Source organism: Cebidichthys violaceus, unplaced genomic scaffold, assembly GCF_023349555.1.
Source record: "Cebidichthys violaceus isolate CVI_PGR_0920_01 unplaced genomic scaffold, fCebVio1.0.p SCAF_7, whole genome shotgun sequence".
Lineage (NCBI taxonomy): Eukaryota > Metazoa > Chordata > Actinopteri > Perciformes > Stichaeidae > Cebidichthys > Cebidichthys violaceus.
This window is the reverse complement of record NW_027176927.1, coordinates 5,659,392-5,677,359: the sequence shown is the minus strand read 5'-3', so window position 1 is coordinate 5,677,359 and position 17,968 is coordinate 5,659,392. Positions and strand designations below refer to the sequence as shown.

Here is a 17,968-nt window from a genome sequence, read left to right as displayed (position 1 = left end):
ATGCTGTCTGCATGTCCCTCCCTCATATCGTCTGAGGCCAGGCTTCAAGGATGGACTGTGCACTGCTGCTGCTGTCCCTATGGGCTCTGACTGGAACGGTGTCCCCGCAGGCTCCAGGTAAGCCCTCTGACTCCAGCCGTCTCTCACACCTGGGAGAGCGCTGAGCCCTGCGCACACAATGAACACAGCTGGACTATCACTAAATACTCTGGACTTTCCCTCTGCATGCTTTGTTGCTCTGCAGATTGTATTTTAATGTAAAGACCATCATGTAAGAGCTTGGGACTGGGCAAAATTGTGTAGTTTGGATTGCTAATACCGTACAATACATGGGTATGTCACGTAAGTCATTTAAGTATGTTTTCTGCATTTTTTGTTTTCGTTGTTTACAAATTATGGGAAGCCTGATCTGTGTTGGATCATTGGCCTTTCACGCACCCTCAAAGGTGAATCTAGGACCTCCATAACTGCGGTTTCATGATGTACAGTAACTTTCTAATATCATAGCCGCTACATGTATGTACTGTACACCATGTCTCCATGCTGTTCTGGGATGATCATGTGTGCATTAGCACAGCATGTGTGTTTGTGGTCACATGGCTTTGGGCAGAGTGAATATAGTAGCACACATGTTTTCATTCTCAGAAATGAATAATGGGGAACCCTGTCTCACTCACCCCTTTCCCCCTTCTCTCCCCCTCAAATGTTCTGTACATTGAGGGTGTGTCGATGTTGGCAACGTTGCAATGTAAAATAAGTGGGGAATTAGTTTTTGTGGTATGTGATGGAATACATATGGAGAAAGGAGGGTTTACAGATTACTCTTATACACTGATCCTGTTCAAATATGAGTTACATTTTTGACAAAGTTACTTATCTGAGAAAACACACTAAAAACTATTCGCGGAAGTAATACAACACTCTCACTTTCCTGAAGAAAAAAAACACGATAGCTGAATGGTAAAGAGCAACAAAGCCTTCCATCTAAATACTTACTCATCTGGCAACCTGGGTGGCAAATGTTTGCCCGGCCACCCACACTGAATTCACTTTCCTTCAAACAGAAAACAAAGCAGAGTTGGCAAAAAAAATCTCATTAGAGCTCTTAGCATTTGCATTTTTTACGAGGGGGCCATGAATGGAGTAGAAGCAAACAAAGGGACAATCACTGTGATGGTGTGTGTGGTATCACAACAGGGTTGTGTCCGGATAGACTTCTGGGAGAAGAGAGCAGGAGGACGTGTCCTCGGCCCTGCAAAGCTGACAGAGACTGTGGCAACAAGCGCCAGTGCCTGTGTGACGGCCAGTGTGGTCTCAGCTGTGTGGCTCCAGGTAACTATTTGTATGCATGTGTGTCTTCAGTTGTCACTGTGAACACTATTGTGGGCTCAGTCATTAAAAGTGTTTTTGTGTGTGTGTGTGTGTGTGTGTGTGTGTGTGTGTGTGTGTGTGTCTAAACGCAGCTGTGCCAACATACATCTGTGTGTGTTTTCCTGGGGAAAAAAACTATTGGTCGTGCACAAAATCTGGGCTCAGAGTGTCAGTGCTGAACTAAAGCTTTGTATTATGCCTGCGCGTTGTAAAAGTGGGCATTGTGAATGCATTCAGTTATACAGCCTCATTAGTGTCCTTTTAACAACCCAGAACACATTCTGAGATTGTCTCTCCTCCCTCTGGATTGTCTCTTTTCTCCTCAGGTCGAATTTGTCCCTGGCCTCTGGCCCCCAGTGAAAACTCAGAGGCTCGTCTCCTCTCTCCCACTCACTCCTTTTCCGCCCTGCTCGAAGTGCGCTGCAAGCCAGGATTCACGTTGCCCAATGGCTTGGATGCCACTATTCGCCGTTGTCAAGGTGACCGACAGTGGAGTGGGGATGAGCCCATCTGCACAGGTGGGTTTGAGTTCAACAGAGAAATGTTTTTTCTTGCTTCATGTTAGGTTCCTTTATAACAATTAATTCATAAAAAAAAAAAATGCTGCTGTGGTGTTTGTTACTTTCTCAAATGTAATATTGTGTCTCTGTTCTGTAACCGAAGCAGCATTTATACTGCATGTGTACAATTTATGAGTTTAGGTCAGTGATGTGGGCGAGGATTAAACGTAGCTTTTATTGTGATTTTGTGTTTATGCAAGGCACTCAGACAGAGTGAGAGAGAGAAAGAGAGAGAGATAGAGAGAGAAATATTCAGGAATGAAACTCGTCTGTGGTTGTGCCGGCTGAGACATTGCACAACTGGGACCTATTCTCCTCATCACCATAGCAACCGGAGCTTTAGTTGTTCATATTGGCTGTCGGAGGAATTTACAGATGAACTGTTAATAAGTTTAAAGAGGAGAGGAAAGCTGAACACACGCCTGTGTGTGTAGATCACATAGATGCGCATGTGTGTGGTGTTTGTATGTACACCACACACAGTAATCTATATTTTCTGTCTCTATATATACATATACATACTATATTTGTTCATTCTGTGGTCTATGTTATATTATCTAGTCTACACAAAATTAGACTGTAGGGTGTATTCAACTGTAGACTAAATAAACTACATTAACTATAGGCAATACAATACAACCCCCCCCAATAATGTATATCAAGATGAATCACAACTTCTTGAACACAGTTTCAATAAGAATCTAGGATTATAAATTCATTATAAGCTTCACTCCTGTCGTGTCTAATCTTGTGTTTGCTAGAGATCTTGTGCAACATTTTAATTGACCTAAAACTGACATGTGACCTGCTTTGATTTAAAGATGCACTTGTGTAGGCCAAAGGGGCCGGAACAGAGAGGTCAACACATTTAAACAAAAGCATGAGTTGCTGACAAAGGACACAAAGGACTTCCAGTGTTTAAAAGTTAATTTACAACCCAAGTGCTCCTAAGCCCTGAGATAATCATGTGGTTGAATCTTTCAAATTTCTGTTGGTCTAAATATAGAACAAAAAATAATCTGAATAAGGCACAATTTGGCCACAAAAGGCAAAATTAGTTCTACTGCTCTGCAGCCTTATTACTGCATTCATCCGTAAGGCTGCACAGCAGTACATGAAGTAAAGCTATCAATACTTCTTAGTATCTCGACTCATCTCATCAACACACATTTCAACCTGACATCTCTGATATAAACTACAATTTAAGCTCTATAGGTCTGAGCCCTGCATTAACCAAACGCCATGGAGCTACAGTAAATATGCTTTCTTAGGAATCCTCAACCTGCTTCTCACCCTCCTGATTTTTTATCTTTTCAAAGATGTTAAATAAGGATACGAGTCTCAGCTCTCTTTCTCGTAGAGTGTATCCTCCTGCTGAGAGACAGGCAGAAGGTAGGTGGGTTTTGAACGTGTGAGAGCGTTTGTATTGTGTGTGTCCTTTGCATGTGTGTTAGAGTGTGAGTCGAGCTCCTTCATGCCTGTTGAGAGGCAGTGGGCGGCCGATCACTGTCAAAGTGGCACAGAGCGGGTGTGAATGTGTGTCTGCTGTGAGTGTGTGTGTGAATGTGTGTGTGTTTATGGGAGGGCGGTAGAGAGGTAGATTTTTTTCTGTATACATTAGATGTGTATGTGTGGGGGGGCGGATTGCACATGTGTAAGAGTTGTGTGTGTGTGTGTGTGTGTGTGTGTGTGTGTGTGTGCGTGTGTGCGTGGGCGACAGATCACAGTCAGGAGAGTCAGAGAGCTCTCTTGCTCATGCTGCTCCAGGCCTTTCTGTTCCCTGCTCTCCTCTCCTCTGCTCTCTTCTCTCGTCCTCTTTTCCTCTCATCTCTTTCTCCTCTCATCCTCTTCCATCTGAGGCCTCTGATAAGGTCTCTCTCTACAATGGGAGCCAAGGACAAGCATGCAGCCCGAGGCTATTTAGTTTGTGGTGCGTGCATGCATCTGTGTGTGTGTGTGTGTGTGTGTGTGTGTGTGTGTGTGTGTGTGTGTGTGTGTGTGTGTTTGTGGGAGAAAAACACAAGTAAAAACACAACCTTTTACATCTTTGGTCGCAATCGGATTGCTGTGTATTTAACATTGTGGTTCTTTCAAACTCACTGTTTTGTAGTTTGTTTTTTTTAAAAGATGAATTTGATATACCTGCTTTATAGCAGTTTGGTGCAGCAGCTTGTGTAGGTGGCAGCAGTAGAAGAGGCAGGAGAAGGGCGATATGTGAAAACAGAACTGAGCTTCAGGCTCTCATCCGCAGCCAAACAAGACTCGTAACTCTCCCTCTCCCATAGGTCCCTTTACATTCTTATATTAACGTTTCTCGGTTTCAGATACCTAAGACAGCCCTCAGGCAAGAGCTGCCTCTTCTTTTCAAAGCTGTGTTCATCTCCGAAACCCCGCGCTTGATAGAGCTTGGGTCGCTCCAGCCTCTCTCCAAGCACCACTCTTGATATTTATATTTCCACAAGCGTGAGGCACTCGAACTTCCAGGAATGAGCAGTGCCAGGTGTTATACAATCACAGATATATAGCTGTGAGCTTCACCTGCTCATAGAACTTTGATTTATTACCTAAGAAGGGTTATTTTAACTTAAATAGAACAAGACATGGAGGCAAATGAGGCCTTCTTTCCTTGTTGTCACCTGCAAAATCACATCCCCACCTATCAGTTACATGCTGATTCTAATGTGTTTTCTGTGTTTGTGTTGGTAATCGTGGACATATATTGGATTGTGTTTACATCTTTGAATCACAAATGCACATTAAATGCACACTGAGTGTTCTCTCTGAGGAGCTTTACACACATCACTGTTACTACAGGGCAGTGGCGCAAGAGGTATTCACATCCTTTACTTAGTAAAAGTAGTAATACTACAATATGAAAGTACTCCACTACAAGTAAGACAAAAGTGTCAACAGCTATAACATATAAAAGTATTAAGATTACTAATTTGAGTGGATTAATTTGGATATACTCAGGCAAATTACAGTACCTCAAAATTCTTTAGTACATCACTTGAGTAAATGTACTGAGGCACATTCTTCCACTGCTTCAGGGAGATGCAACTTCTCTGATGAAAATATTATATAAAAGTAACAGAAGGCTGGTCTGGCTGTTTTTCTGCTGGTTTGGGTATATTTTTTTCTTCAATGCAGGACCAGTACTTGCACTGAGGTATTTTTAACAGTACTTTCATCGAAGCAAAGGACCTGCTGATAAAGTCTTCAACCTTCTGTTCTTCTTTGACCAACAGAGACTCAGTCTCCTGAAGAACCTGCTGCTGCCCAAACCTGCCCTCTGCCTGAGGACATCGTCAACACCTTCAGCATCCAGGGAAACGCTACAGCAGGAACTTCCATCCGCTACACCTGCTTTTCTGGGTGAGAGATGGGGGATGATGGGAGGTTAAGCGAGTGCGTGGGCAGAGGCTATGAAAACCTAAAATGATTCGAAGGTACAAATGGAGGAAGTGAGAAGACGGGGATGGAGTGTGAAGATGAGGCATGAAGTGGAGGGATGGCTTGAAATCAGGAGAGCTGTGATGGATGAAGTATTCAGATACTTTTCTTAAGTAAAAGTACCAATACAACATTCAAAAATACTTTCATTTTAAATCCTGCTTAAGTAAAAGTACATTACCAGTATGAGCTAAATGTACCTAAAGTAATAACAAATAAATAAAAGTACTCATTCTGCAGAAAAACAACACATATAGCATTTGATCTGAAATCAGTCAGTTAATACTGAGGTATTAATGCATATACAGAATTTTACTATTATAGACGGTTGGGGTGGAGCTTTCAACTATACAGTTTAGCACTTCAGTCCAGTGAATCCCAACCTTTTGTTCGGCCCCATTCAAAGGCTCACAAGATAAATCTGAGGAGTCATGAAATGATTATTGTTGTAGGAAAGAAGAAAAAACTAATTACACAAATCTGCAATTCATTATTTAACTTATATACAATATTTTCTGTTATGGTGAAATATTGAACAATGTTACTTCTTTGGGCCTGTCAAGGAGCCCAAACTAGAGACTGCTTTATCATAGAAGGTCACAAGCTAATTCGGTTCAAAAGCTCTGGTTTAATCTTTAACACTATGTTGTATTTTATAAGCATATTATGTAAAGTCCTAATCTGGAAAGTAACTAATAACTATAGCTGTCAGATAAATGTAGTGAAGTAAAAGTAAAGGATTAGAGGTATAAAGTAGCATAAAATGGAAATACTCAACTAAAGCATCTCAAAACTGTATTTAAGTACAGTACAGTAGAGTAAATCTACTTTCCACAGCTGTGGGAGAGGTGTTGGGGAACGTTTAGTGATTAGCGATGAATGGCAGGGAATTCATTTTGATCTCCCAGCTGACGATCTCTCCATTGAGCTAACTAGGTCATTACAGTCTATCTTGTATTGACTTCCTTTTACACACTGACTCATCCACAGGATAAGATGAGCCCGAGTGGATGTGTCAGCCAGAACTGTGCACGCAAAATTCAGACACTCTGAAAGAGAGAGACAGAGTGTAAAAAATAAACCATTTACACCTTTTTTTTCATCACTTTTTGTCCTTAGCTGTCAATGCTGTACATTACACACTGCCATCTGTCTCCATCACTCTCTTCCTTCTCTCCTGCAGGGCCGATATAGTGGGGAGCAGTGAAAATTTCTGCCAGGATAATCAGACCTGGCAGTATCCTCACCCCATCTGTAAAAGTAAGCGCACTGTATCTTGCACTGGCCATGTGTGTGTGTGAGCACGTATGTGTGTGCATCTTTCAAGATTAGCAGGCGAGAATGGTGGTTGATGTGTGAGTGAATGGACTAAGAGACTGTTTACTTGGTAGGGATGTTCATTTATTTGTTGTGTGCATTACGTTCACGTGTTTATGCAAAAAAAAAATTGAGTGAATTAGAGGAGACAGACAGAAACCCACAAACCCCATCAAGTATTCGCCTTTCAATACCTACTGCTCTATTTCATAGTTCTTTTCTGCCATCTTGTGGTCAAACCTGGCATTGCATGGCCTTCTGTTGACAAGGAGTAAAGATAAGAGCAGAAAAAAAGGAATTGTTTCAGAGGCATTGTAGCAGTTTCAAATATTCCGGTTTAAAGGTGCAATATACAGGATTCAAACCGTTAATGTAGCTGGAAACAACTATTTACTATGTGTAAAGATATAGTGGAGTAATCTCTACCTGAGCAGAGAATGACGTTGCTCTCCCTCTGACTGTGTTGTTAACCGAGCTTCTCCTTGCTTTGTTGACAAAGCCGGGTTGGTCGCATGTGATTTTAGCTGTTAACGCCATCCTGAACGACGGCATCATCGCAGAAGTGTAGCACCTAACCTCCAGTTCCCCCTCTGCTAACACTGTTAGCTCTACCAGAACTTTTTCCGTATTTTGCACTGTTAGCGCTGTCAGCACCGTTAGCGCTGTTAGCTCCCAATCTCGTATAAAGCACTGTTAACTTTAAAACAGGTAAATAAGGAGCTCTCTATTAAAAGTTTGAAAGATTAGTGGATGAATAAACAGACTGATAATCTGCTCCTCTCTTAGAAGTGTACTGCCAGCCTCCTCGAGAGGTGGAGCAAGGCTACGTGGTGGCTGTCCAGAAGACTGAATATGAAGTTGGCTTTGACATCCACTACCTCTGTAAAAAAAACTTCCTGCTGGATGGACCCCAGAAGGTCACCTGCCAGTCGAATGGAAGCTGGAGTGCATCACCGCCATACTGCAGAGGTAATAAAAAAAGCGTCATGCCATTGCATGCCATTACAATTTGCATTATACACATTTACATTGTCCTTGATACTAACAAGTGTCCACATACAAGCAAGAATCAACACAGCATTTTGTATTTGATGTTTATCATACTTTCATACCTCGTTGATCTTTCTCACAGCTCGCTGTCTCATCCCTGCTGAGCGAAGCCGTGTGGTGATTGGCGGAGTGAAGCGCTGGCCGTTTGACGTTACAGATGCCGTGGTTCCTCACGGGGAAAATGTGACGTTCTACTGCAGACACCCTCGCAAACAGTGCAGTGTCACTGCAACCCAGACCTGCTTTGATGGAAAGCTGCAGCCACCAGCCTGCTACCTTGGTAAACCTTCTGTATCTGTTTCAGCATGTCAGTCAGAATAACATGAGGGGGATTGATTCACATTATTGACCGTTTTGCAACTTGCATCTTGTCTTTATTCTTCAGAGCCCACATGGTTGCAGTTTAAACTGTTCCCTCACCGGCTGGTCTCGGAGATTGAAGCGTGTGAGCCTAATGATGTGGAGTGAAGACCTTGACCCGTCCAACACTCATGACACTGTGTCACTATATGAAATGCCTCCTGACACTCAGCATCACCCAGTCTCTGCAGCTTTGCTTAAAATACCCATGTTGTGATTGTGGTCCGTTAGACGCTGACATATTTGTGGCTCCCTGTGCTTGTGGCCCTTGTCCCTCTCTCCTGCATACTATCAAACAAATTATAATCTGCAAACCCCTCAAGTATTACCTTGATCCTCCTCCAGCTTGAGCCAATGCATCCATGTGTGGATGTATGTATAATGCATGAATACATGCTATATCACTTATGCTTGTTCACGTAGCTTAACCCATAACGGCTTGACTCTGTGATATTTCACTGTGTGATCTTTCTTTTCCTTTGTTGACGCGTCAAGTCTTGAGGCTTGTAAGTTTTTAATGATGTGAAATAAAGTAATGTCAAAATTGGTTTGGTCCCTGGCTTACATTTAGTCTACATGACACACTAAGTCCTACAGTGTGAGTTCAAGTCCTGCTTCCTCTTCACGTTTCTCTGGCGCTGCCTCCCGCGTTTCTGACTCTCAGGCGCGCAGAGAGCCTTCCTTGGCAGGCTGCAGGTTCAACCGTACTCATAGGCTGAACATGGCTACTGGTCGGACCCGGTAGGCTGCGACACCATAGCAACTCCCCTTGACCCCTCCCTCCCTCGGCATTCGCAGCATCACCCTTTTACTCTGCACAGTCATATTTGGTCCTCCGGAAATATCCACAGCACGGGTAAGCCAGTCCCTATGCAGCGAGTGTATGGGGTGGAGTAGAGTTTAAAATACAGTTTTAAACGTATCGGAAGAGCGTCCGGCGTGTCCTCCGCCGGCTCTGACAGCAGAGCTGCAATAAATGACAGCGCGCCGGTAAAGTTTGTCCTGAGGCTGCCGGGTTGCGCTCTCGGTGTCTCGGACCCTCGACTCTAAAATGGCTGGCTGTAGGTCCGAGGAAGCTCCGGTGCAACGGGAAGGATCCGTTCCACACCGCGACTATCTGTAAATATACACGTTTCTCTACTCTCACCGACGCGATATCGACGGCGTTGTCCCAGGTCCGAGAGCTGTCAGGGCGCACACGCACCATAATAATATTGGCATTTCGGACCTAGGACTGTGCGTAATGGCGTCCTCCACAGACCGTGCTCCTCGGTTTACCCCCAGACACATTTTAGAGCAGGCTTGTGTTTGCAGGATGAATATTGTTTTAAGGCGAAATGAAACGATTTATTATGTGTGCTGCATGTGCATGATAGAAGTGGTATATGAGAGAGAGAGAGAGAGAGAGAGAGAGATAGAGAGAGAGAGAGAGAGAGAGAGGAAATGCTATTTCGCTCACATCAGTCGGACCCTCCTGTGTTCCGGTGCGTTTCCCTGAATGATAGGCGACTCCGGCCGACCCCTCGGTAACAAATCCGCTGAGCTATAATTTCGGATCATACAAGGTAACCAACACAAAAACAGACGGTGTGATGTTGAGGAGGGGGTAAAAGGGTCGCTCATCATTTCGGACTGGGGAGTTGGGGGCTCAGTGCCTCATGTAGCCTACAGGCTGCTAGTAATATCACATCTGAAGATCAGTGATTATTAGCTTTTGCACTCAACTTGACCCCAATAATCACCACTGAGACTTTGAGTTGTTCCAGCCATCCCAGGATATTTATTTAATTATTTTCATTTGATATCATGAACTGTGCTTATTTATATTCTAATTTTGCTACTCTTGAGTTTCTAATTATTTTTTTTATTCCAATCTTATAGAAATATAAATGGGTATGCCCCAAAATGGATTCTCAGTTGGCTTCAGTCCTGACCAGGGGCAGCCTGCATGTCCAAAATGGCAGCCACTGTGCAGAGGGATCAGGGCCAGTGACAGAGGTTTTTTTGGATCCAAAGGAAGAAACTTCACCCTGTACTGTACCAGGTAGCCTCCAGCCATGCCCTGATAAAGCAGCACTGACCATCAGGCAGTCTGCACCATCTATCAATGGGAATAAGCCAGAGGTGGGCGGGACTTCTAAGCCAGCCTCTCAGGAAACAAGTGAGATTGGTGTGTTCAGACAGCCAATCACAGTAAAGACTGGCGTGCCTGTGTTACGCAGCCAACCAATCAGACTTAAAATTGTTGTTCCCCCACGGTGCAAGAGGCCAATCACAAATTCTGCCATCAGCCTGACCAAAGACTTTGCTCACTCACATTTTAGAAGACCTGTGTCGGTCTCAGCTGGAGCAGAAAAACCCCGTAAAATCCTAATATCTGCTGTTAAGAATGAAGAAGAGATCAAGGAAGTTACTTATCTTAAGACTGAGGAAGCTAAGCCAGATTCATTCCATGAGGAAACAATGTGCAAAGACAAACATGTTTTGGGTGTTAAAATATTTCACACTGATGGGTCAGAAACTCCTTTAATTCCAAGCACTAATACAGTTAAAATATTGAGCCTAAAAGGGGTTAGAGAAGAAACTACGGAGAGAAACATTGAGGAAAATATTCCTCTAATTTTCAAAGATATGGACTTGAAGTCTTGTTTTACGTTTGACGAAATGGGAATGGAGGAACAGACGGAACCACTGGACCTGAGTTTGCCCAAGAAAAGAGAGAGTCGAGAGAGGAGATGTGAACGCTTTCTGGATGACTCTGGCTGCGAGAGCTCGTTGATTATGGAGGTGGATGAATATGAGGGAGAGGGAGACAGAGATATAGTAGAAGAGGATGATGATGGTGAAGGAGAGGTCTCTGCGCTGCATATGGACGGCACAGATACCCTTGAAGACTCTCTCCTGTCTCCCTCCTTCTTCTCTACCTCTGTCTTAACCTCCCTGTCCTCTATAGACTGTTACACTGAAAACCTTCTTCTCATAGACGACAAGGGAATTCCGTATACGCTCAATCCAGACGGATTCAAAGTGCCGCAAGTCGATGCTTCAGAGGATCAGGTAGAAGGATCGGAGTCACCTCAATTGTCCACGTTGGCCGATCCTAGCCTCAGCCAAAGTTCAGATAATGCACTAAATGCACATTGTGATCATCTTTACAACTCACCAGCCCCTGCTGCGGATTCTCCATCAGTAAGTGCTGATCAAACGAAACCTACAGAAGTCTTCACAAGTTTGATTGCAAGCTCAGAAACCTCCGCCGCCGCAGAGCCAGCTGTTGAAACTGTTCAGGAGGCTAATGCTGTTCTATCAATCCCCACCCAGCCCATTCAGATTCTCACTAACCCTTCTACTAACACTCCTTTTCTCCTGCTGTCGTCCGCCTCTTCCTCACCTCAGCTCTCCTCGGCTCAGGTGGGTCTCTCGCTTCCCCTTACAGTTACTCAGACCTCCCCCGGTGCTTCCAACCCAATGTTCCTCCTCCTTTCCTCCGTACCCTCTTCCTCTGGTGACTCTGCCTCTACCTCCACCCCTATCGCCGTCCTCGACCCTTCGACCGGTCAGTTGTCCCAGATTACGGCGGCCTCAGCCCCCGTCTCCCTCCCTTTGCCCCCCAATCAGGTCAGCACGCTGGGATCACCTCTGCCCACGCTGTCCCACCCCGTCATCAGACTGAGCCCCAACAACCCCCCTGACGTCCTGTCGGGAGTGACCAACGTAAACTCTGTTCTCACCTCTCTCACCGTCTGTTCGCCCTCTCCCGCTCTTCAGAACAACCGCCGCAGCGCAAGCCTTCATTCTCAAGTCAGCCCTTCTGATTCAAACCCTGGAAGCGAAGCCATATCTGCTGAAGAAGTCTCAAGTGAAAACAACAAGCCATCAACCTTTACAGCATCCTCTCCGCACCCACAATCTGCTAGTTTGACCTATGAGGAGGCCCAATCACCAGCCTCTGAGCCCAGATTTGACCCGTCTGACCTGCACTCGGAACATTTACCTCTGGACGACCATCTCTACTTCTCCAACGCGGCTGCTCCTCCCTCCCCTCCTGTCGGACCCGTTCTCCCCTCTGATAATCTCGACCCGCTGGATCCTCTATCTCCAGAGGGGTCACCCAATGCCATGGCTGCCCGCAGGGTGCTGTACTGCCAGCTGTGCCCGCGGGTCTTCTTTTACCTCTCCGACCTTGAGCGCCACGCCATCACGCACTCGCAGAAGAAGCCTCACGTTTGCCAGCAGTGTGGCAAAGCCTTCAAACGCTCCAGCCATCTGCAGGTCAGTTGCAAGCTAATTATAACTATATTTTAATCGACAGTGCAAGTAATAACATCAGTCACTCGAACAGATGTCACTAATTATTAGTGCACTGACTGTTAAAACTGAAATAACTTATTTCTTGGTTACTCACGTGCGACAGAAACAAGCTGTTAACACAATCACCTTATTTAAGTAGATATGTTAGCAAACAGTTGCTTATTTATACATCCAGCAGACATGGATTAATCAATGCATATGTTAGCATTGATTTGATGTTTGTGGCTTATGAATAAGCTCAATATTCACTCTCATTTAGCTCTGGCTTTCACCAACTCCTGGGGGAAATATGTAACTCTTTAGCTGCTAAACGCTTCACTATGTTCAGCAGCTAGTCTCTGACTTAGTCTGTCTGTCGTTTGGTTCTGAGCAGGTAGTGCACAGTGGGTGTTTTAGAGCTATTTAGCTGAAAGCAGCCGCTTGCTGCGACCGAACACACTGCTGTTAGAGCAGTGAGAGTGAACCAAAACAGTAAATCGCAACAATGAGCTGAAAGATGCTACGAAGCTCTGCAGAGCTGAGGTGTCGGGTGATGAGTCTTGATGGGTTCATCACTGGAAGCGATCAAGTAGTCATGTGATCCATTGTTCATATAAAAACATTGATTTTAGGCGCATTGATAAAAGCACTGAGCGATAGCTTCACAGATTTTTGACACATTTACTGTTTTCCTCAACAGAGACACAAGCACATCCACACAGGCCAGAGGAACTTTGTGTGCCCCATCTGCGCCAAACGCTTCAGGGAAGCCGGCGAGCTCCAGCGCCACCAAAGGGTCCACACCGGAGAGAAACCCTACCAGTGCCAACTTTGCCACACGCGCTTTGCTGAGCGCAACACGCTGCGCCGACACACCAAACGCAAACATCCTTACCACCAAGTAGCCATGGAAATGCTGAACGAGAGAAGGGACAGAGGAGGCGGTGTCGGATCCGGAGTGCAGGACGAAGAAGAGAGCGCTGAATGGTACAGCTCCACTGTGTCTAATTTGGAAAACTCCGAGTCTGAGATGGAAACTTAGAAGAGTTTTCTGCAGATGGACTCCAAAGTGAAGGGGAGGAGGGTGATCATATGTAACTGGTTAAACACTAAACTTTTCTCATTTATTAACACTAAAAAAGGGAGCACTTGCAATATTTATTTCAGTGTTTTTAAGCTAATTTATTTATATGAATGTATATTATTCCCATTCCATGTAGTGGTCAAAACTTCAGCCAGTCAAAATAGATTTTGACATTAGCCTTTCCTGTATGAAAAAAGTTGCATACATGTATATGCATATGAAATGGGAAAGCTCATGCTTGAAATCGTGGTTTTTATGTTATTTTAATATTAGTTAGATAGCTAACGTGCCCCCCATGAAGACGCATTCCCATACAATCCAATATAAAACCCTCAAGTGCTCAGAAAAGAAGGATAACTTATTTACTCTAAACGATCCTCTGCTCTAGCTGTGTATATAAAGAGTACTTGTAAGAGCTGCACTTCTGCACTATCTTATGTGAAAGATGTAATCTATCTTTCTTACCGTCAGAGACACTGTGAGTCATTTGCACTTGTTTTATTTCAATTCACTTTTTTTACATTGTGAAGGAAAATGCTTTCTTTATCTTTTTTGTTGCAGCTGTCGATTTTAATTAACTCATCATGTGAGAGTTTGACCAATTGTTTTTTAGTTATTCTAACAAACACTATATTCAGAATTTTGTTTTTATTTAATGTGAATTATGTTAATTTATTTGAATAAAATTTTGTCATCTGTAAATGATTCTTTGTACCATCTTTTCTTCCACTTTAGTGTGTCTTTTCCAGATGTTTAAATAATTGAAGTATATTGGATGTGGCTTTTCATATTAATCACATACTGTACATCTCTATATATAATGAACACTAGGGCCATATCTCTCCTCTAATTTAAGCTGATCCTCAGAGATGATTCTCTTCTCTAAATTAATCACCAAAGATGAGACCTGACTTCACATGGATCTTTGTGGAAAAAAAAAATTAGGATACCTGATATATATCTGCTGGACTGCCTCCAGTAATTGAGTTTGTAAGACAGTCCTCTGTTTTTTTTCACACTCTCAATTTTCTGCTTCATTTAAGCCACCGAGCCTAACAGAGTTTAGCTCAAGATAAGTTATTAAATACTAGATCGCTCAAATGACCTGGCTGGGTCCTTGTGGCCAACCCTTTCCTTATTTCTACGCTGGTCATCGTGCGAATAGAGATGTGCTGGCGTGCTGAAAGGCCTGTGCTAAGCTTCATTGTACGTTGGTTCTGCAAACTCACTTTTAAAGGGTCAGTTGAAGGAGAGAGGTGTGGAGGGTGTGAAGAGCAAAGGTTAACCAAGCAGAGAATGAAGAATGTGCTGCTGAGAGACCGTCTGTTTTTGGAGATAGTGGAGACTATTTGCTGTGGTAAAACTGAAAGTGCAGATGTGTAATGCATATTTTTCTTTCACTATTTTACCTTTAACTGACTGCATAACTGTATAGGGATTCTTGTTGGTTACAAGTTTTAGATTTTTGGTCCACAAAGGAGTCACACAGAAATTATAATTAATGCAGTTTGATACAATTACCATTTTCAGCCGTCATTGTCAATTACTAAGTTTATCTTAAAACAATGCTCAGATGCAACTATGCTACTGTTTAGTTCTGAGTTATTGGTCACTGTTATTGTTCCACAATCACGGTCCAGTTTAGCTGAAGCTCATATGAGTCTTTAACATCTGAGTTTGACAAAACAACACAATTTCCACTGACTGAGTTCCACCACAACTCAACAAGCAAACACTGTTGAAAGAAAAGGAGGATTTTGTACAAAAAGAATGTAACTGTAACACATTCCCACTGAAGCCACATATTAGCTTTAGCTGAACGGAAGAAGTCATTTTTGTACAAAAAAGGATTGTGTTTTGTCCCCCATCTCTTTCACTGGAGACACTTTAAGAAGGAATCTCTTCAGGGCCAGTATGGACAGGAGGAATGATGACAGCACCCAAGCACTCTTCCAATATTGAGTATATTAAGTGAGTAATATTTTTTAAATATACTTGACAAATGGGAACACATCATCTACTATAATCATGTTAGGGGATTGTGGGAAAAGTTGCAAATAAGTGCGCAGGTCTGTCATTGGATTTACAGGATTTTTCCATCAAGTTCAGGTTCATTTTGGTTCATTTTTGCCAACTTTCTATGTATATGTTTTTGTCTTCAGTCAAGTATAAAGCTGCCAGGAGCCCAAAATACAATGGCTTGAAAAATATGAAATTGTTATGTGATAGTTACCTTAAAAGTTCAAAGTTATAATAAATATAGTTTCACTATTTGCACACACACATACAACAAGAAAATACAATAAGTTAAACTATATTACAGTCAAGAGACTTTATCGCAACTGTATGCCGTTGTAAATCACTGAAAATATGAATAATTCCCCGGTTTTACATTTGCTTTCAACAAGACATGAATGATCTACAAACATAAATGAGAGAGTGAAAGACCCACATCAGCACTTTAAATTGGTTTTTGTCTCTTCATTATATATAAAAGTTAACTATAATGAAAACATTCCCATGTGGTTATTTTGCCAATAAATAACATGAGACACATAATACATCACATTCACCTCGATTGAAGATGTTAAACAAATTTCCCATTCAATTCACTTATGCTGTTACCCTGGAATGTAATGCAAGCATCACCTGATTTATTAATTAATTAATTAGTACAGTATTCCCCTCCTCATCGGCCATAACTAACAATTGCACCTTCTTGTTGTAGATGCTCAAGTGCTGCGTACATATTGTTAAGGTCACTCTGAGGGTTCAGCCATTAAATCAATGCTGTTCTGTCAGCAACACAAACAAGATTCTGGTCCCCTAATTGACAGCACTGGACTACTCCATCGCTGAGCCTACAAGGTCCTCAGTACATGATGATGATGATGAATATTCAACCGGCCGAGTGTGTGCGATCAGCAGTCCAGCTGGAGATGTGTGTGTGCGCTGTACAGTATAGGTGTGTGTGTGTGTGTGTGTGTGTGTGTGTGTGTGTGTGTGTGTGTGTGTGTATAGGGTTGGTAGCTATCCAGATTACACACAGCTTCAAAGTGCAGTGACTGATAGACAGATGGATGATGGACAGAGTGCAGACAGCAATTTGTGTGGTCTGTGTGTGTGTATGTGTGTGTTTGAAACCGGCCCATGTCTGTGTGTGGGTGTGTGTGTGTGTGTGTGTGTGTGTGTTTGAAACCGGCCCATGTCTGTGTGTGTGTGTGTGTGTGTGTGTGTGTGTGTGTGTGTGTGTGTGTGTTTGAAACCGGCCCATGTCTGTGTGTGTGTGTGTGTGTGTGTGTGTGTGTGTGTGGGGCTGATGTGTTCGTATTGCGTGAAGTGGAACAGGAAGCAGGGCTTCTGAGTGGCACGAGGCACATGGCCAAGTGATTGAAGTGATAAAGGTAGAGGAGGAGAGGAGCAAAAGATGAGAATAGGCGCAGTGATGAACGACCAGGGAGACACAGCAGATGTAATGAAGTGTGTTAGACTGGTATGTTTCAGCTTTTTACTCTCTTTGATACATTCGGCACTTTGATAGGTTTGTTGTATATCCGCTCTGTTGCATCACACACGTCCCATTAATGCCACTGAGAGCCAACATGATGGAAAGCTAAACTAACCATGGAAGGATTTCTTTTTATTTCTGTCGTTGCACAGTTCAGCCATGAGAGGGCACACTCACACTTACGATGTGTTGCATGTACTGGCTCATTCCCTATGCTGCCTCTCAGCTCTCTCAAATGGTGAAAGGATACTTATACCAGGGTGAAAGGCAGAAAATAGTGAGCTTGGGGAGAGCTGGATCCACATGCAATCTCTGCTGTTTCAGCAGCGAAGGAGGCAGGTTTGACATAAATATGAAATCAATGAATATGCTTTTATTCCAAGCTATGTGATGCTTCCTCTAGCCTGTGGGTTGCAGGGTCCTGAATCCCTAAAGATGAGTCCAGAATTAAACAGAGAAATATGATATTTCACAAGGGAAAGGTTAACAGCATGCAAGCCTCCTCGCTCACCAGACACAGTGTAGGATTAACACTATGAAATCTGTATGTGTGTGTTGGGGAGAGGGGGGGGGGGGGGAGAGAGAAGAAGAGTAACAGGTGTTATTCAGATAGGGAGTCCAGGCTTTTGAAGAGAGGGTGTGTCTGGGGAGGGGAACCAGAGGAATAAGCGATTACATCACCTTTCCCTCAATAACATGCCATGCTGTCAGTGCAGTGAGTGTTGATATGTGTGTTGCGTGCGTGTGCGTGTAATGCATTTACAGGGCATCAGAGAGAAAGCTGTCAAAGGTGAGATTCTATAATGACTAAAAAAAAAGCAGACGTACTGTGCAAATGGCACGAAAGAGCCATCCGTCTATAACCATGTATTAAATTTAAGTTCCCATTCATTTTGTGTTCCATTAGTTGTTCCATTTTGTTCCATGGCAACCGTAATTGGCCTACGCGACTCTGTGTTCTCCTTGTCAATCTTT

The 17,968-nt window shown here is 43.4% G+C and overlaps 2 protein-coding genes across 2 annotated transcripts; both read left to right on the top strand.

Moving 5' to 3' along the window:
- Positions 1-42: 42 nt before the first annotated feature.
- Positions 43-8,658, top strand: ntd5 (ntl-dependent gene 5). Its single transcript, XM_068735867.1, has 8 exons — positions 43-117; positions 1,198-1,332; positions 1,698-1,889; positions 5,180-5,306; positions 6,568-6,644; positions 7,488-7,670; positions 7,834-8,031; positions 8,137-8,658. The coding sequence occupies exons 1-8, from the start codon at positions 51-53 to the stop codon at positions 8,217-8,219; spliced, it is 1,062 nt and encodes a 353-aa protein (XP_068591968.1). The 5' UTR covers positions 43-50; the 3' UTR covers positions 8,220-8,658.
- Positions 8,659-8,953: 295 nt separating this feature from the next.
- On the top strand, positions 8,954-14,180 carry LOC137891575 (uncharacterized). Its single transcript, XM_068736260.1, has 3 exons — positions 8,954-8,967; positions 9,993-12,383; positions 13,102-14,180. Exons 2-3 carry the CDS (start codon positions 10,017-10,019, stop codon positions 13,441-13,443), a joined length of 2,709 nt encoding a protein of 902 aa, XP_068592361.1. The 5' UTR covers positions 8,954-8,967; positions 9,993-10,016; the 3' UTR covers positions 13,444-14,180.
- Positions 14,181-17,968: the final 3,788 nt, after the last annotated feature.